The sequence below is a fragment of the Ciconia boyciana genome, chromosome 6, assembly GCF_034638445.1.
Source record: "Ciconia boyciana chromosome 6, ASM3463844v1, whole genome shotgun sequence".
Taxonomy (NCBI): Eukaryota; Metazoa; Chordata; class Aves; order Ciconiiformes; family Ciconiidae; genus Ciconia; species Ciconia boyciana.
The window spans coordinates 26,520,143-26,541,871 of record NC_132939.1 but is presented as its reverse complement, the minus strand read 5'-3'; the positions used below and the strand labels follow the sequence as shown (position 1 = coordinate 26,541,871).

The following is a 21,729-nucleotide window of genomic DNA, read 5'->3' as shown; positions in this document are numbered from 1 at the left end:
ATTCTTCTCTTAACCCTGCTGTCCATTGTCACTTTGGATTTATTAGAAGCTTTTTTCCTCCCACAGTATTTAAAAATTAAAATGGGACTGGCCCGTAATCCTCTGCCTGCCAGGACAGAGTGGCACCTAATCCAGCAGCTGTGTCACAGCCATTACCAGTACTAGCCCTGGAGGTTTGCAGCCGGTTCCTCTGCTCCCCTGAGCTCTTAGAGACCGCTGAACGTGGAATAAACCCAGCGAGGAAGGGGCTCCAAGATGCCCCTGAGAAGACAGCTCAGACCTGAAACCTATCCACTACCCAGTTTTCCAGGACAGCTCTCCCTCGTGTCACGAGGTATGGCAGCAGCCCAAAGCGTGGCTCTGCAAACCCTGTCCCCGCACCACACGTGGCTCCCCGTCCCAGCCCCAGCACCTCCACACTGCTCTCCCACCCCTGCGTGCCTCCAGAGGGACACCAGTCTCCCCAGAAACGGGGCGGCTGACAGCAGCACAGACAGCACACTTATTTTTCCCCTTGGATCAAAACAACTTCAAACAGGGGACTTCAGAGAGCTGAAAAGTCTAGTTAGCGCATATGCTGTTCTGCGGGAGCCTTTGATTATCCTTCAGATATTTTTAGAGCCCTTTGTAAATGAGCTGTGGCTCCGTTCATGTGGCAACAGCTCTGCGAGAAGCAGCCGGTGGTCCCCTGTGCCCACTGCTCCGTGCTGCTGCAGAGCCAGACCTGGCACCGCCCCGACGCCTGCGCCGGCCCTCCGATTTAAACACCTCGGGGGGGCACCCGCTTTAACCCACTGATGTGCTCGGCTGCCCAAGTTTTTCCTCTCACCTCAGGAGACGCAGATAGGGAGGGCAGCCCCCAGGAAGCACTGCAAACCCCTTCTGGTTATGACTGCAGGCCCTCAGCATCGCAGGCACCCCAGTCCTGTTTCCAGGAAGAAACAACACATTGGGTTTTTTTGCTAAATCAAGTTTTAAGTGCCAGCTGCTAACAACAGCCATCTCCACAGAGCATGTCCAGGACACCAGCAGAGCTGGGGAAGAACGTGCCAGGCTTTAATGCTATGACAACCATCACAGAGGAATTTTTCAATTTCCTTTTCACTCATATCGACATGAGAATCGGTGGTCCTAAAAATGAAGGGCACCTTTAGCCCTAGTTCAGATAAATTTGTGCAAGCTTCCCTTCCTGACACCAGCTCAGATCGTGCACTTTGCTTGAAGGGATCTTGCTTTTAAGTCCTTGGTTTCAAGTTATCAGCAAGGAGGCTGATCACTGCCAACGGCAGCGGTCAACTGTTCACAGCACAAAACCACTTCTAGGAAATTAATTACAAATCAGAAATGCATTTCACATGCCATTCCTACTCTACAGACGGTTGAGCTGCTGAACGTGAAGCACTGTCCTGCTTTGTGTGCTGTTAATTGACTAGCAAAGGCAAAACCCCAGAGATGAGGTTTCTACCGCTGGCTGCCAGGTGCCCAGCAAACCCAGAGCCTGTTAAGTTGGAGCTAAGCCCTGACAACCACCAGGATTTTGCTGGGCTTGCTTACTGCTCAAAAATAAGCAATTTTAAATCACTACTACAGTGAAAGCTGCCAGAAAATGGCAAATTGTTTTGTAATACTTGGACTGCTCGATGACTTCGAGGAAGTCACTAAAAGCAACCTTTTCTATTGGATCACTAATTTGGGGCTATTTTCACTTCTGAGTCTAGAAATTGCCTCTTGCTTCCAGCCCGTGGCTACTGTCCCTGGTTAAAATTGTGGGACATTCACTCTGAAACCAAAGCTTCCGCACAGCCCTTCGCCCGTGGGGACTGACGCATCCACACACACGCTTCCCCTGGGCCCAGAGCCCTCTAAGCCCAAACCTCCCTCAAGGCCATAATTTCCACCCAAATTTCCTTTCCTTCCAGAGGACCAGCAAGCTACATAGCACTGGCACCTTGCGACCAGAACAGCCACCAGTGGGACACAGCCGGGCATCAGGTTAAAGTCCAAGACTATAAGCATCCATATGACAGTGGAGCCTCAAAGGAGGAGCAAAAACCTTTTTATACCATATGCATCCATTGCATTACCATATGCATATACCATATGCATCCATTGCTTGCCCACTTCATGTAACACTGGCTTATCTGCTGGTATCCATTCCCAAGTATCCATACCCAGGATCAATTGGAAAACTAAGATCCCTCCAAACCTGGTTAAATTAAAGAGTTAGTCCTGTTTGTGAGAGCTTTCACCTCTACATACTGAAGCTCAGCAATACTATCAGTATCAACACTCGTGGTACACAGTGCCACATACAGGATCCATGCAGTCGGCTGCACAGCTTCCTCCTGTGTTTTCTGGTTCCCCCCACTGACACACAGACACATTTACAGCTGAGCGAGCAACTGTTTGAGCTGGAAGGGGGTTTATTCTGCCTATGTTTCTCTCTAGCTGCCGTCGGCATCCTGTAGCAAGACTGGCCTCAACCTTTGCAGCGTCCTCCCTTCTTGCACTGCCGTGCAAACCTGAACTGCAGCAAAGGAAGGACGGCCCATAGTCCCTGCTGTGCCTTCGCTGTGGGGTGCACCTCCAGCAGCAGCCAGGCTGAGCCCAAGGAGGCAATGTTTTCAGCTTTGACAGCTGTTTGGTCAGAAAACACAACTCACAGCCCAGTGCTAATCGACGAACACTTGTACTTGTTTCAGAGGTTGGCTCTCTTGCCCATGCTGATTTAGCAGATCTAAGAACCTCCACGTACAAAATTACTCTTATTTCACTGAAATGTTTTAAAAATTGCACCTTTAGTTAATCCACCGTGGACCCAGCCTCAGCCAAAACTTTCATGTCAAAGAAGAAGAATCCAAAGTTAAACCAGACCTTTCTTTTAAGCGTAGAAAACGTCCAGATTCCCCTGGCTTTGGAGCACGTAGAGCTCAGGAAAAGACTCTCCATCCTTCAAACCAAATCAGGCACACACGCAAGGTTTTATCAACATGCGTTACAAGCACAGCCCACTGCAGCGAAGCCGACACCGCCACCGTACCTGACTAGAAAGGGAGCGCAGGGGCTGCAAGGGCACCCACTCCGCACCCCTACCCGACCGCGGCACGTGCTGACATACCTGCGCCCGTGCTGACCCAGGGCCGCCGCGGGCTGCTGGGAGGCAGCAGCTCCTGCTCTGCGCCGCTGCAGGCTCAGCACAGCACTGGTATAACCCAGCCCACGGTGAAATGATGCAGCTCCATCACAGGACACGCTGGACCTGCTCACCGAGGTGAGGACGTTGAGGGGCTGCAGGTACACCCAGCACATGAGGGAGCGAGTCACCCAGGACGGAGAGCTGCCAGCACCTCAGGGGGCTGCAACTGACCCTTCTGGATAAATTAGCACGGGACCCGTTCCTTACAGTCGTGGGCTGGGGAAGAGGGAGTGCATCAGCTTAGATGCCCTTGCTCTGAGAAAATGACATTAACCTCCAAGAACAGTGTAAAGAATTAGCAACCCAACTTGATAAATTTAAATGTTTTTTTATTAACAATCATTTTACATTACAAGGATAATATGACAAAAGGAAGGTTCTCGTGTACATACTATGATATATCAACATAGCTCTATTCGTATCCAGTGTCCTAGGTCCTTTCACACAGGTACTATAAAGCATAGTCTGTAAAGTAATAACATTTTAATGTTCTCCAAAAGAGTGATATTAACATATTAATACATACGTAGTAATAGACGTCTAGATATTTTTCTCTCATTTCGTGTGTGTGTGTGTATGTGTGGTGGGTGGGTGGGTGAGAGATCGCTTGAAACAGTTCAGCAGGGCTGTGCTTGGATGTGGATATGGAGAGGTTTGAGACAAAACCTCTTTTTCTGGAAGTAGAAATGCATTTTTGCCAACAGTCGGGTGAGTCTATGAGGATGCCATGAGTGGCAGAAAACTCCGTAGCCCTCCTATAGCATTCAGGACATTACAGCATATGAGACATGGTTCCCCCACGTAGCCCAGCGAGCTTATTCGACATGAGGTGCAGTGCTTGGGAGCCCCTCGCCGGGCGGCAGCACCGCCAGCACGGGCGGGCGGGCGGCGAGGCCACGGGCTGAGCCTACGCGAGTGTCAGTGGCATCCAAAGGAGGGGGCTGGGAGCGAGGAAACCATCTCTGAGGTTCGTGAGGAACACGTGCCGGAGAGCTCCCCGCCAGTGCTGCGCAGCCGAGGGGCTGCGGCAGAGTGGGGAGCTGCCACCGGGCGGGTTGCGGCTGAGGTGGATTACCAGTTGTGTGGAGGAGAGAGGCCTGGGAGAGGGCGCTGAGGTGTGTGACAGGGCTTGGGGGGAGCTTGCACAGCGTCTGCTCATGCAATACCAGTGTAACAAGTCATTCGGCTGTCGGAATTACAACTCACCCTCCTCCCGACTGAAGCCAACAATTAAAACAAACGGCGAGGAGTGCAGTGGTTGCCAGGCCCGGCGTGGAGCTGCAAAGCCAAACCTCCATGCCTCCCCTTCGACCCTCGTGGGGAAGCAGCACGGTGACCCACCACCTGCTGCCAGCCTGGCCAGAGGCGCCTCTCGGGTCCCCCCAGGTGCCAGCCAAGGGCTTCACCCTGCAGTGGGGTCAGCGTCCTACGAGCGGCTCTGTGAAGGGAAGGATGGAGGGATGAGGCAGCTGTCCCTCCCACAGGCATCGGTAGACACTCAGGGGAGGCTGATCCATTGCCCGGATCCACCCCTGGTCCCGGCATGGAAATGCCTGTCATGCGAAAATAGGTGTCTCTTTGCACAGGCAGGGCAAGAAGGTTGCACCCCTTGGTGCTTCCATCTGGCAAGGCCAGCACGCCGTGTGTTGGGGCCCAAAGGCACACATGCGCCACTGACCACTTCTTCCGTGCAATCACATCGTTCCCTTTCCTCCAGAAAAACCACCCGGGCCCCCGGCCAGGCAGGCTGCTCACCGGCCGAGGAGCGGCTGCGAGACCTGAGGGAGCGGAGCGGCTCCTGCAGGAGAGCAGCGGCCAGCCTGACCTGACAGAGCTGCACGTGCCTCCCCAATGGGGCTTGCACGCTCCCATCCTTACCACTCTAAATTCATGGTCCCTTCTCATTTGTGCTGCTCCAGCTCCGCACGCCATCCCTGCTACCTCCGACCATGCAGCAGCGACCCTCCCTCCACTCACTAACACCTTTGCTCTCCTGCTGCTTTTATCCTAGCGCCACGGCTGTGTCGCTGACCGATGCCCGCGAGCAAACCCATGCTCTCACTGGGTGCTGCGCGAGCGCCTGCCGGCGCAGGGTCTCCCTGGCAGCGTGCCAGCAACTACTGAGGAATGCCAGGCAGAACAGCAGAAAGCCACGTTTTCATGGCACCGGTACTCGCAGTTGCCAACTGCATCCATGCAGAGAGAGAAAAGTGCATATGAGGGTGGGATATGTATCTGTCCAAGTGTGAACACACAGGACCTCAGCCAGAGGCTTACTCGGGAGAAGACAAGGACACTCGAGCATCTTCCCCCACCAAGACATTCCCCTATTACACAAACCTTATTTAGCACTTGGTTAACATGCCAGCAAGGAAACCCCTTGCCCTAACCACAGCAAAGCCCCTCTCCGTAGAGTGCTATACACGTAAATGTAGGCCTCAGTGTATGGCTAAAACTATCCCAAAGCCCAAAGTCTTCAGTGTTACGTGCCTTGTGCCAGAACACAGGGCCAGCCTTACACAAGGGTGGTTGAGTCTATCTCTGTATTATATCTTTATATCTATCGAAAACATAGAAATATATAAATATATAGGATTTTATTTATAGATATATAAGCATGTGATTTTAATCTTTTGTACTGTGTGTATATGTACTGGGATGTGCGTATATACAATATATAGACCATATGCATGTGTACTGTATACATACACTAGCTTACATGCACACACATCATATGTGTCTCCAAGGGAGACAGGAATTGCATAGGCATTACTGCATTGAATACAATGGCTGGGGGAGCAACGTACCATTTCTCTGCTTTTAAGACCTCTTTTGACAAGGCTGAGAGGGGAATCTGCAAAAGCAGAGGCTGTTGCTGCTTATTTGCAAGCTGGCTGTCTAGGTTGTCTTACCCACTGGTCAAACAAACAGCAATCCTCATGAGATAAGAAAGAAAGGGGACCCCAAAGATCCCACGGGCCACCTGGTTGAGTTTGTGCTGTGAGAAAGAGATGGACCGAGCCTGAATCACGTCTGAGGAGTCATATCAGCAAAAGCACAACCAGCACGGAGGACATTGCCACGGTCAGCTCAAGACCCAAGGCAGACGCTGGGACCCTGCCCACCGCGTCCCCTTGCAACCCCCCATGGCTCCCGCATGCTTTTGCTGGTATGGGAAGAGCTTTGGTCTCTTGTGAGGATTATCCTTGCTGAGTTCGGCCTTGTGGCTGGAGGGCCCAGACCCCTGCAGCCACTGGTGAGCCCTGCAGAAGGACATGTCTGCATGTGCTTCATGGATTTCTGCTTCACAGCAGGGTAAAAGAGGCAAGGAGCCTGAGCAAAAAGTGGGGAGGGGAAATTGGCAACCAAAAAGCCCACGGGCTAGAAATACAAACCCAAGGGTTTGGAGAAGTGTGCACTATTCACAGTCAGATGCCATAGCTAAGACGCGGGGGGAAGGAGAGAATAAAGAGCTCATTTGAGAAAAACTAAACCCTTCTCTCTTTGCAGCAAAGCAGTTCAAGATGCTGTGAGCAACATTCAAAACAACCTCCTCTCGCTCGCTCAGTGCAGCAGGAAAGGCATCGATTAAACCCAACGCATGGCAATCTCCGAGCCAAGGAAGCCTCCCTCTGCGCCACACCGAGCCCTCCCCAGGCCTGCTGCTGCCCCCCGGCCTCACTGCCACCCGGCCGGGCCCTGGGATTTGCAAACAGGGCACCTGCTCCCGGGAAAGGCTGGGCAGGCGGGGCACTGGGAAGCCAGGGGCACTTTGCATTGGTATTCCTCCCTCCTCCCTATCTTGCTCATGCCGGCAGTCACGTTTCCATCCACAGACTATCCATGGGAATAACAGCTACAGATCTGAGATAGCCGGGTAAACCTAGAGGGAAAGCTTGCAAAGCACCTGCGTTTGTCTAGCACAAAGGCTGGGTTTATTTTCTGGCATGGGGGTGAAGGGGAGTTGTTTGTGTTGGGGGAGCTGGGCTGGGCTGGGCCAGCTGCTCCGCCAAGCACTCGTTTCCCCCATCACCAATGCAAGCCGTCTCTGACCTTTCCCATCAGGGGTATTCGCAACATCCCATGGCAGAGAATCACGCTTCCTACCAAAACTGCTCACAGGTGCACGCAAAGTTATTTGGAAAAGAAACAAGCACTTTCCCTTTGCCAGCTGACTGCCTGGAGAAAAAAACACCACTCGCTGCACGTTTCGCTCTGCCATTAGGAATAAGAGCAGCCGGTGAAAGTTGTCACTGATGAGAGTGGGATTTGCAAACAAACCAAAGGAAAGGAGTGACAAATTAGAGGAATAATTTCTGAACAATCCTCTGTCAGCTCTTACCTCGCCGACAAGGCAAGGCATCATTTTCTTCCCAGTGGCAAAAGGCTCAGAGCAGGAGTTGTAAACAGGCCTCTCAGGCAGCTCAGCACAAGCCCTGAGGGAGCGCTCCTGTCTGCAAAGGTGTCTGGAGACTGTCCACAAGTGTCCCTTCCCTCCACGTAGGCCAGGCACTTTCACAGGCCTCTGTAACAGAGCCACGTGCTGAGGAGCTTCCACTGCTGCAAACAAAGGCAGGTGATTTTATTTGCCCCCACAAAGAGCTATGGAGTTGAGCAAAGGAAAGAGAAAATGAAAAAAAAGAGGAGGAGGAAAACTGTCTGTACAGCCTCTCTGATAGCCACAGAAGCTTGCATCAAATATCTTTGTTACTTCTGCTTCTGCTGCCGTGTGCACGCTCGACAAGGAAGACTCTCCCGCACCTGCCCCTCCGGTGCGTCAATTCACTTCTTGTCTCCAACATCTACGTTCACCTTGCCCATCTCCAGGTCAGAGACTAACGGAGCAGCAATTCTTCTATCTTTTTTATCTTTTTTTTTCTTTTTACATCTCCTCAAATTTTAACTAAGGAGGGAGCCTGCCATCTCCCTGGCAGGGAGCAGCTCTGTGATCTTTGTGGCAGCACCCTGGGCAGAGCTGACTCGCCAAGCCTGGAGGGCTACAAGCACCTCGTGTGGAGAGATCCCTATTTTACGGTCAGGCAAACAACCACCCAAGTCTGCACAGCTGGAGGAGGGTTTCCAGTTTAATTTTTACTCCTCTAGATGAATGGGTCAATTCGATCACATCATTTATTGGGAAAGACAGGAAAAAACACAAAGCCATATTTTTGCTTGCTAGGTGTTGCATATTGATGCCCCTGTGCTGCAACGGCGCAATGCCCTGATCTAGCTCACGACGTTTCCGTGAGGACTGCAGGGAGAAGCGCCCGGCGCCTGCACTCCCGCCGGCAGTTTGGCGGCAGGTGGGTGGCCCTCGTGCAGGTGCCCCCTCCTGCCCGAGCCAGCCCACGGGCCGCACATGCTGTCTGAGGTAAGGCAGAGGGGACAGGGAGTAAGTGCTACAGAGGGTATGCCGCCTGCCCAACCCTCGCCGCTACATTCGCGGGGTCTGCTCTACTCCCCTCGGACCATCTGGCCGAAGAGCCCCGTTTTAGAGCAAAGCGGGCAGAGTCAGGACGCAAGGACTGGCCACCACTAGTGCTTCGGGTTGGCTCAGTCCCTCCTCAGTCCCATAGGGACAGAGGGGAAACACTTCCAAAACTCTGACCAACACCAGTCTAGCTGTTCCTGTGGGGTCTGAAAGCTGAGCCAGCATGTAGCGGCTTGGCTGCACGCCTCTGCCCGGCACTGGCTGCGTAGTTCTGCTGAGGGCAAAGGGGTTAGCGGGAGGGGAGGTGAGCGAGACCTAGGTAGAAGTGCGTGTTTTCCCGGGGAAGACAGTGCGTGAACCCTGGCAGTGAAAGTGACTCCAAGAGAGATCGGTTCCAAACATGCTACATCTCCATTGAAAACAAACAAAAAAGTTTAAAAAATAAAATAATATTATATATATATATATATATTTATATAAATGAAAAGCTATCAACTAGCAGCAACGGTTCTAGAGATATCTTAGCACCAAGACCAAGGGCAGGGGTGTAACAGGAGAAAGGAAAGGTTCAGTGCTGCTGATACCACCATCATGTTTCCAAACAACACAGCCTGGCACAAAGCTCGTCCCTCTGGGAAGTGAGAACGTGTTGGCTCGGACATCTTTTGGACAACAGGTTCTCACTCCCACGATGGTCTGGTCAGGTTGGTGCTGTCCATGCCACATCAGCGGGGCAAGGCACTAGCATCTGTGGAGTTTTTGCACCTTTTTTGTTTGTGGGGGGTTTTCTTTTTTTTGGTTTTTTTTCTTTTTTCTTTTCTAACCTGAAGTGATATTGTGTGAATGCCTGGAGCTCATTTACTTTAAAAGAATAAAACAAAAAAGAACCCCAAGCCCACAGAACAATCTCTTTGTGATGGAAGGTGCAAGTCCCCCATTCACATTTCAGCTGGACTCCGCATCCCTTCAAGAAAGGAAGAAATATTTTGCAGGAAGAAGAAGAGCATCCCTTCTTCCTGCTGTAATCAGTCTGCTGTGCTGTGGAACATGTTACCTTGGTCACAAGAGAATACATGAACCTTTGTAGGACATCATCACATGAATATAATCCAAGATAATCTTGCATTGATAGCTCCTGCCACCAAACCGCAGCAGGTTTTTCTTTCAGTCATTCCAAACAAAACAAAACAAAACAAAAAACCCACAACAATCTAGGATTATAAAGACATAGTATAAATAATGTAAATTAGAATATAATTTTTTAAGCCTTTGAATCTCCGCCCAGAGATGGCTCTTGACTCATTGGCTGTCTAGCTTCCACAGCAGCCCTGGTTTTGAATGAATAGTTGTATATATATATATTTTTATCTCCTACAATATAAAAATATAAATGCAAAAATTTCCCCCTGCCTTCTCTATTTTGCTATTTTATAGTCTGCACATGACATCATGTTATAATAAATGTGTGATAGACTGCTACTACGGTTGTCGTAAAAGGAGCTGAAAGCCAAGTATTACTCTACAGCCCAAAAGTAGGGAGAACTGAGAAAGGGGCATCACAGTTTAGTGGAGGCATTTGTTTCTAAATCAGAAGAAAAACCCAAAATCACACCCCCAGCCTTTCCCTCCTGCCAGTAATCTCTGTGAGTGAAGAAAGCTCCTACTCGAGCGAAGAGAACTGGGTGGAGCTGGAGAGGTGGGGGAAACATAAACGCACGGGATGCTCTGTCGGAAATCAGAAATCTGACGGTCGTCAACAAAAGGCTCAAATGGCTCAATAACTGGACTGAACAATGGAAAGAGAGGCAGAGATTAAAACTGTGGGGAAAAAAAACAACCAACCAACCCCAAAACAACACAAAAAACAACCCAACAAACCGACAACACACATACAAAGGAAACCACTAGGAGGATGAGGCTGACAAAGACCCGTCGTCTAGCTTATAGATCATCAGGTTTGAACATGTAGAGTATGGCCCCAGCACATGCTTCTAAAGAATGAAATGTTGCCACCTACACTGCAGCTGCCATGGTTGGAGACACCAGTAAATGTCTAAACATTGTCTCAATCTTTAAAATTCTGCTTAGCTTCTATCAGACGCACATCGTCTTAACTTTTAAATTTTCAGTGTGGGTTTTTCCTTAATATATATAATATATATATATTTTTTATATAATATATCAAAGTTTAGAGTATAGATTAAAAAAATTATTCAACAGCTTTCTGATCTGAGGCGTTCCTTCCTAAATATCGGGGTAAAACTCAGAGCCATGGTCCATGCTCTGCAACATTGGCTTCTGATCAAGAGACGACATCCTGCTCAGCATTTCGGCTGACAGCGCGTAACTATTGCCCGACTTCTCCTCGAACCAACTATCTAGTGCCCTTTTGCAATCAAAGTTGGCAATGGGCGGCCCGTTAACGGCAATTGTCAAAAGATCACTGAGCTGCTCCAGTGTGAGCCGAGAGCGGTTGTTTTTGCGCACTCTCTGCAGGGCGGTGCGCCCCTTCTCACAGCAGGCCGATGAGGTGGGAAGGACTTTGAGGATCTGAACTATTTTATTTAGGAGAGGGAATCTCTGTTTGTATTTACAAATGTGACTGAGCAAGTCTTTAAAACCGTTTTTGGTATAATAATCCACCTTGAGTTCTCGCCACTCCATCAGCAGACTCCCTCGGGTGTCCATCCCCTCTCTGCAAACCTCTCTGGAAAATGATGGGACCGTCTCCAGGTGTTCAAATATTTGTACCATATCCTCCTTCCCATAGCTCATGAGCTCATCAGTGCTTCTGGGCCAAGCTGCAAGGTCAAATACCTGACAGGCCTTCACAAATGTCCGGCTACGGGAATCGAACCTTTGGGCTAGGATCACTTGGGTCTTCTGGCAGATCTTTTCTCTGATCGACTGGAATTTTGCTTCAGCCACCCGTAGGTTTTTCACAGCAATGCCATTAAAGCTTTCACGGAAGTTTTCCTCAAATTCCTGCAAGTACTCCCCGGGCGAGTCTGCTAGCCGGCTGATCTCCTGGATGGCCTCCTCTATTTTATCGTCCACCTGCGACACAAGAAGGTACTCCCCTTGGAAGACGTAGGCGAGGCGTGAAAGCACAGCAATCACATCCAGCAGGAAGTAGATGAGTTTAATCGACTGGTAGTCCATCAGGAACTGCAGGAGGGCCAAAGCAATGGCAGAAGCGTCCGCCCTTTGGGTCTGGCCGCTGACATCTTTGAGATGGGCCACAACCTCAAGGTAATCCTTGATTAGAGCGTTGAGCACATTCTGCTCCCCAATGATCCATTTCACTGCTCGAATGTCCCCCAAGAACTCAGTCTCCTCACACAGAGTGGCAGCAGTGACCCTCAATTCGCACATGAGTCGGGGAGAGTAACGATAGAAACTGAGCAATTGCTTCAAATTGTTTTCTAGCTCCTCCAGGCACGGCAGTTCCTTCCCGCTAATTGCATCCAAAATTTCCAAGTGGGGCCTGTGCACCATAAAGGGCAGGCAGAGAAGCCAGGGCAAGGTCTTTCTGATTGTCATGAACAAGTTGGCTCTCAGGCTGGCGGTAATGTTAGCACCATCGACTCCCAAGCCAATAGTTGGCTTCTCATCCTGCAATCGTATTCCCAGGCTGGAAAAAGCCCTGTCTAACGCTTGGAGGTAACTGTCTGTTGTAGAAAAGCCCAGTTCCTGAAGAGACAGGAATTCGGTTGCCGGAGGCCCATCACTGCTCGTGTACTGTACATAAACCGCAACCGTGTCTGCAAGCAAGTCATCGCTCTGCCCATCCAGAATGATGCTGAGGAAGGGAGACTGTCGGATGCGTTCAACCAGGTCCTCTCGAAGAGCCCGGGCGATATGATGGATTAAGATTTGGCAGTCTCCCTCATTCATGTATTGATCCACCACCTTGAGTTCACACTTTCTCAGTAGTTCTGCCAGAGGCCGAAAGTCGTAGTAGGGCCTGCCCTCCAGGGCCAAGTGGTAGGCTGTATTGAAGAGCAGGGTCATATTTCGGCACATCTCTTCCGTCTTCTCTGGATGCATCCTGAGCTTGTAAAGCTGCAGGCACTTCTTGTGGAGGTTGCTCTGGCTGTGAAGCTTTATCGTGTGTATCTTGAACTGCTTTGAGCCAATGATGAAGGCTGAAGTCCGAGAGGATTGCACTGTGTACTGCCTACAGACATGGCACCACATTTCATTCAATGTCGGGGAGTACCGCAGAAACCAAAACTTTTTAAGCCACTCTTGCTTGAACCGCCGTATCCTCCGGCCCGTCGCAGAAGACATCTTGGAAGGCTCATCTGTAGCAGCAATCATGTCATTGGAAACGGATTCATCAGCAGAATCTACCTCTTGGTCATCGTCCTCCATGATGGTGGGAACAGAGATGATGCTTTCTGAAGCTGTAAAAAAAAAAAAAAAGGGAAAAAAAATGGTATTTACAAAGTTGCTGAGCTAGAGACGCAGCTTACTGGTGACAGCAGAGTATTGCCTGACAAGCTGGCCACAACCTGCCCTCTCCTGCCCACAATGCACTATGGGTAGGATATGAATCATGGCTTTGAAAGGAAAATAAATCAATATTTCTGCATATGAACTTTGTCTCCAATATGCCACAATGGACAGCAAGAAAGGACACTACATCCTGGCCACTTGCACAATACATGGTGTGACCCAAATATTCCCTTTGGTGAAGGCTCCTGGCTGCCTGACAGCACATTCCTGGAGAAAATGAAACGTATCTTCAGAAAGGGACACATGGTTGTGTTAAGGCAGTGGAGGAAACAGAGAGGGCTTTCCAACAAGGGACACAGCGGGACATCATTTCATACACAAAGACCGCACGTTTCAGTGTTACCACAGAGTCATTCAGACTTTCTCGGTAGCATGTGAGGCACTGTGGAGGGGCTTCCGCTGAAAGAGAATGCATCAAAAATACAGCAAACAAACTGTCTGCAATGGAATGTCTTTTTTATTGGCAGTGCATTATCGATTACAACAGCAACAAATAGAGCAAGTTGTCATACAGAGTCTTTCCCAGACAGTGTTTTCCACTGTGCCCACAGCTGTGTCAGCTCCTGGCCCACCCGGTCACAAAACCTGGCAACAAACCTTCCATGGAACCACATGTTCACCTGAATACTCAGAGCAAAACGCTTTAGATGCGTACACAGCACACAGGCATCTCACTACTCTCCTTAGGCAGGGTTTGGAGAACGCTGTTACTCGGCAAGGCTTACCTGTGGGGTCCGAGAACTCTTGGAGCTCGGGTACCTGGGGCGGTAGCACGGGTGGCTCGGGTAACTTCCCAGATCTCAGCATGTCTAACTCGGCCTGCAGCTCCCGGATCTTCTTCTTCAGCCGGATGCAGTTGGGGCAGAAGGAAGTGGTGGGGATTTCGTGGGAGTTGCCTTGTGCAGAGGCCAGTGACAGCTCAGTTGGGCTGTCTGCTTTGAGTGACAGGGGCTCTTCTTCCTCGTCTTCAAGGATGCCCACCTCTTTGGATGAGCTGAAAGAGGAACTGTGGGGGACCTTCCATTCTGCCTCACTCCGGTTTCTGCTGAGGTTCAGGGAGCCGTGCTGCATGGCACTGCCACACCTCTCAAAGATGTCTTCAGCCTGGTATTTAGATGCTTTTCTGATGGAAAGTGGCGTACTCGTTGCTAACTGGTTCTCTTCAAATTTGGCAGACTCCAAGGAAGCCTCCAGGACGTCTTTGAAGATTAGGTCAATCTTTTTTTTCTTTGTTTGGGGGTGGGATTCCCCCTCATCACAGCTGCGCTTGTAGGGGCTCTTCCCTTGCTTTAAGGTAGTGAGTTGGAGTGGCCCCCTCACGTCCTCTTGATTTTCCACATTCTTTTCTGACTTCTCCCTCTGCAATTTTTTGTCTCCTGGAAAGGAAAATGAGGGGTGGGGATTATCACCAGGAACCTAGCAACATCCCTCAATCTAAAACTCAAACGAAAAAACAACAAAAATTCAGGCTGAATCCCTGCAGGTCTGCACGTTGTGTTACAAACCAGGGAACTGACACAACTCAGTGGAAACCGAGGCTTGTGAGAGGAGGAGCCCTGCTAATGGGCACGTCTGCAAAAACAGAGACAGTCCTGGGTAGCCACAGCAGAGTAGGACCCACACACTTTAAAGAGAAGAGAAACTACAGGCAGCTTGTTTAACCTAAAGGTATAACCAACTTGCGCTGGAAGAGGACTACGAGGTGAATGACTACAAGGTGAATGACTGATCGCAGTGGAACCTAATGCCCAGAGCCCAAGCGCCGTTTTGGCTGGCTGGAAGACCTGTCTGTTTTGACTTGGTAAAAGGTATCAAGTGTATAGCAGTGCAGCGAGAGATTCAGACCATTTCATGACAACCCCAGCATCTGTGCACAACACAGAACAAAGTTTGCAAGCCCCTTTACTCTCATTCAGTTTGGAGGCTGCTCCAAGTAAAAATAACTTGCACTCTTAAACCCCAAGGTACTCATTGTCAACTGAGCTACAACAGGTGAATGCCCTCCAAGAATGGGACATCTAGCTTGTGCCGGTGGAGTCTAAGAGTGTGGCCATTCAGTGATTAAAAAAAAAAACCAATACTAAAAGCAACCTCATAAAAATTATTAATTGCTTAAAATAAAGGGAATAGCCAGATTTCCTTACCTGGAAATTCAAAAGACGATAGGTTTGGCTCAATTTCCATCATTCTTCTATCTTGTAAATAACTTCAAGCATTGATGGCTTCCCAAACAAGACGCTGCTTTATGCTGATTTTTGGTTTTGTTTGCTTTTAAAGTGTATTCATGCTTTCATAAGAGTTACGGAGCAAAAGCTACCATTCCCTCTCTAAGGAGAGCAATGCTAAGAATGCAGAAAAGATGCAAGACTCGAAACAGTTAGAGTAAGGCACCGAAGAAAGGGCTGGCCCGAATGGCAGGGATTTTGCACTGGGTTTTGACGGTGGCTGGCAAACCCAGCCACTTCTTGAGTGAATCCGTAACAACAGATCTCATTTTCAACACACTGATGAGAATTTCTATGGGCAAAGCTTTGAGCCTCTGTCTTAGTATTTCTCCTGTTATGGACTATAATGACTACTGGCAGAGGTAGGGATTTAGAGAACAGATTATTCTTCTTTTTCGGTGATTTTTTCCCCCAACCAACCGAGTGGTTCAGCCCTTTGGAAAAGCTAGAAATCACAAGATGATCCCTCATATTATTGGTATCAACTCCATTGATGAGGCGGGTCAGAAACTACCGACAGAAACAAAACCCTGGAACCATGTTATTTTTCTGTGAGTTAATAAAGCGTGCCACTTCACTCGACAGGCTCATCTGTAAGGGATTTGAAACCTTTTAAATACAAAGCGACTCAACAGATTTTGGTGCTGCTCCCTGACCGCCTCCCAGTGCCCTCCCAGCTGAGGCTGTGATGTCTCACAAGTCTAGCAACAGCCCACATGATGCTCCGTTTTAACGTCTCTGTGCTCCTTTTGCGAACGGAGGCTGAGCCCAGCTTGCTGCAGGATAAGCTTACCGAGACGTCAGGGGGTTTCTAGGATGGTGTCTGCAGCCACATGGGTTTCTACCTGAGTGTGTGGCAGACTATGGTGGGTCCTGAGGAGCCCAGAGGCAAATCTTCACCATGCTTGTAGCACAGAGCAAGCTGTGAGTTACCATTTCAGCTCACACAAACCACGACACCATGACAAACCATGACTAAAGGCATATCTGTATGGCAGGGCAATCGTTCGTAGCCTTGGTGCCCCTCCAGAGCAGCTGCTCTAAGGGCATAGTCTTTCTGTTGCCCTACTTTCAGAAAATACTAAGCCATCTGGACAGCTAAAGTGTGCATGGGATGCAGCAACATCACTGCAGCCTGTACCTAATCACTCAGTGATGTTTATTAACATAAAAAAGCACATTCACACCAACGTTAATTCAGAAGTGGGAATTGCCCAAGTACAGCCATCAAGATGTAACACTGCAAGTGCATAATAACTCCAAGGTGATGGAGGATAACCAGCTTTTTCAGGACATCTTGTCCACCCCATGATTAAAGAGGAGACACCTTTTACCAAGTCAAGGCAGCAACAGCAGCTGTGTAATAATATACATGGGAATCCTAATTAGAAAGCTATATTTAGTGTGGCTGCCCCTCTGAGGCCCTGCCATTCTGTGGCTAGGCCTGGAAAGAAATGCCCTTAATTAACTTCAGGTCTCAGCATTGTAGAGAGGAACAGATGCATTAAGAATTTTCGCCTTCCTGTAAAGCTTCCTGTATTGCTGACATTACACTGACCTAAAGGACCACTAGGTTTGTTCCAGCATGGCTACTCTTAAGATAAGATGATAACAATTTTTATCCGGGGAAGAATCAGTCTGACAAGTACAAAGCCTCCTGTACGTTGTACATGCACGCTAAAGTTGTGAGACTAAGGAGTCTCTAGCTGATGTCGCGCTGATCCCAAATTATCTTTCTGAAGAAAGAGGAGATAAATTAAGCGAGGAAAATGGACATGCAAACACACCAAGGAAATCTCTCTTTCATATGCACACAAAACCAGCTGGAGGTCCCTCAAACAGGCTGCTCACAGGAGCCAGAGAAAGCAGCATGTTCAGAAGAAAAAACTAATGCCTGTCTGTGGGACCACCAACTTGGCAATCTTCAGGCCAGGAAGTCTTGTGACAGAGGAGCTCTGTGATCCCTAGGCTTTGCATCAGGCCCTTGCAGCACACACACATGACATGACACAACATGACACATGACATGACACGTCACAGCACAAATCCTTCTTTCATGATCTCCATGACAGTGGTTATATTATTCTTCTTGTACACCCATCCATCCATGCCACGCAGAGCTTTCACCCAGAGATGCTCTGCTTCTAGAAATGCAGCTCTCCTTGCACAGCCTGTGCATCACCTACTTCACCCACTGCACTCGGTCCAGCAAGTGTGGCAGCCCGATGGGATCGGGGGAGAGGGTGGAAAGGGAGGGGGACTCACCGCTTGTGAGATTTCTGTTGATGGTCTCCTGGGACATACTATGCAACCGCTTCATGTAATCCTCACTGTACCAAACCCGCAGCTTCTCCCCAGGGCGGATGTCACGGCAGGCACGGAAGTAAATCCTCTCGCTGTGCTGGAAGGCCATCAGGTTCTGCTCCCTCTCCTCCCGGGAGATGATCACGTACCTGAGGGTGAGGTGACAAGGCAGGTGTGAAGCACAAACTTTTCTCCTGTGCCCCCCCCCACCAGAATGACAACCACGATGAAGCCAGAATGACCTTCAGAGAGCCATCAACACAGCCAGACTGGAAAGCATGGAGTTATAAGTAATGGTGTGCAAATTGCCGGAGATACAGGACAACGAGCATGGACACCCAGGGAACACTAAGCCAGTGGGTCCGTTTCTGCTGTGGAAGGGATGACAGCAATGTACATCCAATCTGAAGGAGTATCTCTGCCAGTAATGGTGACACAGACTCTCATGGGCAGAAATTTCTTTGCCTAGTGATGAAAACAAGGACTTCAGGATTCCCCACCATCACTTCACGTCCCAGGGCCTCCTCCTTTGTTCTCAGGAGCACCCGGAATATGGCAGGGTCCCTCTGCTTGTCTCTTTCCCCAAACCACCATCTTCCTTTCTAGCAGGATGATTTAACAGATTTCCTTAAGATTTCCTTGCTTCTCTCCTCTTGGACAAGCAGAATTGAGATACTCAGGGCAGAAACAGGGACACCTAATGTGTGTGGGGGTATTTACTGCTTGTCCAAAAGGAAACCAAGGACATGCCAGTACTGGAAGGTTTTGCACTTGGGCGTTCAGCAGGGTGTGACATAAAAATACAAACAGCCCTGCAAGTCTCAGGAAAGCCCAGCACCACGTTGTGGGGATCTCCTGGCAGTGCTGACAGAACGTGCTTTCTGGGCATGGGCTGTGTTTTCCTGATTTAAACCAGCTAAATTTCAGCTCAACAGAAATGTATTAATTCACACTCCAAACAACTGGCCCTCTGTGCAATTTGGTAGGACAGAGATCTATAGCTAGGATTGTATTATTTGCTCTCACACTCCCCGTATTCTTGCTAGAGGACATGGAAAAGGCTTGGTAATACCAGTTCCAGATGCCACCAACATGAGCTTGTGACACCCACGCAGGACCAGGAGGAGGCCCTGTCATGGTACATACAGACCCGAGAGCAGACCTGAACAGTTCACAGCTAAAAGGTTTTTCTTCTCTTATGCCATTTGCCTCTATTATTCAGCACTCCCTGCCACAGTAACATTAACGAATGCGGGTGGCATATGGCTCATCTGACATCTGCTGCTACTAGTCCTTGCCCAAACATTTCCTTATAGCTCACAGGTATTTCTTCAGCTTGATTTTCCCTTGAACATATTCCCCTTCTCCGACCATGTGCATGCACAGATAAAGACACAAGCCCACCTGCATGTGATCACACCAACCCATATACATAAGGTCACAAACTTGGTGAAACTTCCCGCAAAACACAGAAAACAAGTCTGCAGTGTCTCAGACTGCCTGAGGCTCAAGCAATTCTGGTTTTAATATTAAGCAACTGTGCATGTGTCTGCAATCAGCTGTATTTTTCCTAATGTGTGCTACCCAGGATGCTCTGCAATCTTCAGTAATTATGTAAACAGCAGGCTCTGGCACTGCCAAAATTATCCGAACATTGGCTTTTGTTAACCCTTATTTTACTTTTGATCACAAAACAAAGGAACTTTTAAACCACCAGTGTGTGGAGGTCTGGACCAGCATGGTGGGAAAGAGGTCGTGCAAAGGCACACAGCTAGCGCTGCCAGGCTGTCACAGAAGGGCATGAGCAATCACTCCACAAAAGGTGTATCAGGCATTCAGACAGCCATGAGATACACAACCCTTGAGATAAAGTAATGTGCTGTGGTCAGTCTGAAGCCCTGCAGCACAGGAGGTCCTAGAGGATGCTCTCCCCAGTCCAAGCAAAATGCTGGGATGCTTCCTAGCGCCAGCTAAGAGAGCCCCTGCGGCCGCTCTGCATCCCACTGCCCAAACATTAGCCGGATCAATGACAAGATCAGGCTGGCCCTGCAAAGGAGCCCAGTTAACTGCAGAGATTTATTGCCCCCAAGTCACTCACAGCTTCTTAATACAACATACAGGACTCCCATCCCCACAGCCAGCGGCACTGAGGAATTCATGGGGCAGTGGCAGGACGGTCTGGTGCACTCCCAGCAAACTGCATTTGACAGCGAGATTTAGAAAATTCTCTAAAACACAACTTTGCGTGGGAAGGGGAGAGCCTGGTTAACTATTTCCACCAGGGCTCACTTGTATTACGAAGTATTTTATTAAGCATGAGCATGCTTTTCCTGTTTGCTCTCCTCCTGCCTGTAAACCCCTCCAAGTTTCTGCCTGAGACAGCGTCCTTCAGCTCTGCTGCCTGCGTCCTGCGGCTCCGGCTGCCTCCCGGCGTGGCGGGGAGCTGGGAGGAGAGCGCAGGCTGGAGGGTGTGAACTGCAGCATTGCTGCAGCCCTGCAGCACGCCACCCAGCCGCCCGCTCCCATCCAGCGACCTGCAGCGACCAGTGCTGCCGATTTCACCAGGAGGCATGAAGAAAGCCCTTAACAGACAGTTGTGGAATAATCCAGTCACAAACATGTTTCTTCACAGCTGCTGGCACCTAGTAACTCATTTATGCTCTGAGAGGAAGCTTTACATCTGTGATACTTCCCTGAGGTAACGTAAATGGGGATGAGATCATCCACATAAATGAACCGCTTTCAAACCAGCGCTGCCAGGCCCCTGTTCCAGCGACCCCAGGGGCACAAATGACACAGGTTATGAAGGATTGCATAAAACCCAAATTCCACCTAAGACACCTCATGCAGATGCACAGCACAGGTTAGAGGCAGGTGCTTTCCCAAGGACAGAGGAAGTCACTTCACAAAACAGCAGCCTGCTTGGCAAGGCAGGGGTACAAACTGCCTGCTGAGGAGAGGACAGACTGCACCAGTCTGCCTTCACTGACATATCTTCCCAAGGCTGAAGCGCTCACGTCCTGAGCAACCTTTCCTGCGAAGGCTGAAAAGCAGCCAGTCCCCCTCCTGATGCCAAACACTCAAGCTGAATTGAGGCAAGAAAGCTACCTCGGTTTAGATGCCCAGGACAGGCACGGCTAGGCTGACACAAGTACTGCACGCAGACAGGCAAAGCCCTGCTTGCACAGCAGGTTTCCCAAGGGACTGCGACCCCCAGAGGAAGAGCAGGGCTGAAACTGCTGTTGGAGTAGACCCAGCCACCCAGACCTGCTCCTGTTCCTGCAGACAGGCATTACCACTAGCTGCAAATAGGTTATTTCATGTCCTGCTCAGTCCCTGGGACAAGCCAGGCTCAAGAACACCACAGATTCTGCCCGGGCTACTCAGGACCAGCCATTGCACCAACGGAGACTATGACCCATTTGCAGCTATTTGGGCTTGGATCAACCCCATGGCTGTCAGAGGCACAGCTCCTTGCTCCACAGGGCCACCCTTCCCATAGCCTTTCTAGCTAGCAGCGAAAAAACATCCTCATCTCCCTTTTTTCTAAGCCATGGCCCACTCAGGACACCAAATTGCCAAGTTTTGGGATAGCCCAGTGAGCATGCCCAGAAAAATGTCAAGGTATTTTTTGGCAGCTGGGACCATTCCTCCCCAGGAGGGGAACAGAGCAGCCAGGAGAGACAGTGAGGAGGAAGGAGAGCCCTGCAGCTGCAGGGAGGCTCATGCTTCTGCCCCCCCCCCCCCCCATTTGCCCCATGCCTCCCCCCTGCCCACTGGCCCCTCCGCTGCTCACCCCTCCAGTGGGTGCTCTGCTGACGCCCTGCCAGGGCAGAGCACTGCAGGGAAAACACCACTGGCCTTTCCCAAATCAACGTCAGGCACAGAGCCAAGGAAGGAGTTCCCACGCAAGAGAGCTGCCACCAGCCTAGGCAGACACCCTGGGGTGCCATACCCACAAACCCTGCCTCAGCCCTCTGACTCCGAGTGCCTCCAGGAGATCCAGCATCTGTGACAGGCTTGTTACCAGTTCAGGCAAAAATTATATGAGA

The 21,729-nt window shown here is 49.9% G+C and overlaps 1 protein-coding gene across 4 annotated transcripts in view; it reads right to left on the bottom strand.

Annotated features, from left to right (window-relative positions):
- Nucleotides 1–9,133: 9,133 nt before the first annotated feature.
- The window catches only part of PRDM11 (PR/SET domain 11), a 46,391-nt gene continuing 33,795 nt past the window's right edge, over nt 9,134–21,729 (bottom strand). For 2 of the 4 annotated variants that reach the window (XM_072864660.1, XM_072864659.1), the window contains exons 6-8: nt 17,639–17,826; nt 13,874–14,524; nt 9,134–13,036 (exon numbers count right to left, since the gene is read on the bottom strand). In XM_072864660.1, coding sequence (XP_072720761.1) covers nt 10,872–13,036; nt 13,874–14,524; nt 17,639–17,826 — 3,004 coding nt within the window. In that variant the 3' untranslated portion in view covers nt 9,134–10,871. The remainder of the gene's footprint in view (nt 13,037–13,873; nt 14,525–17,638; nt 17,827–21,729) is intronic. The other 2 variants (XM_072864661.1, XM_072864662.1) reach the window with 2 other exon arrangements.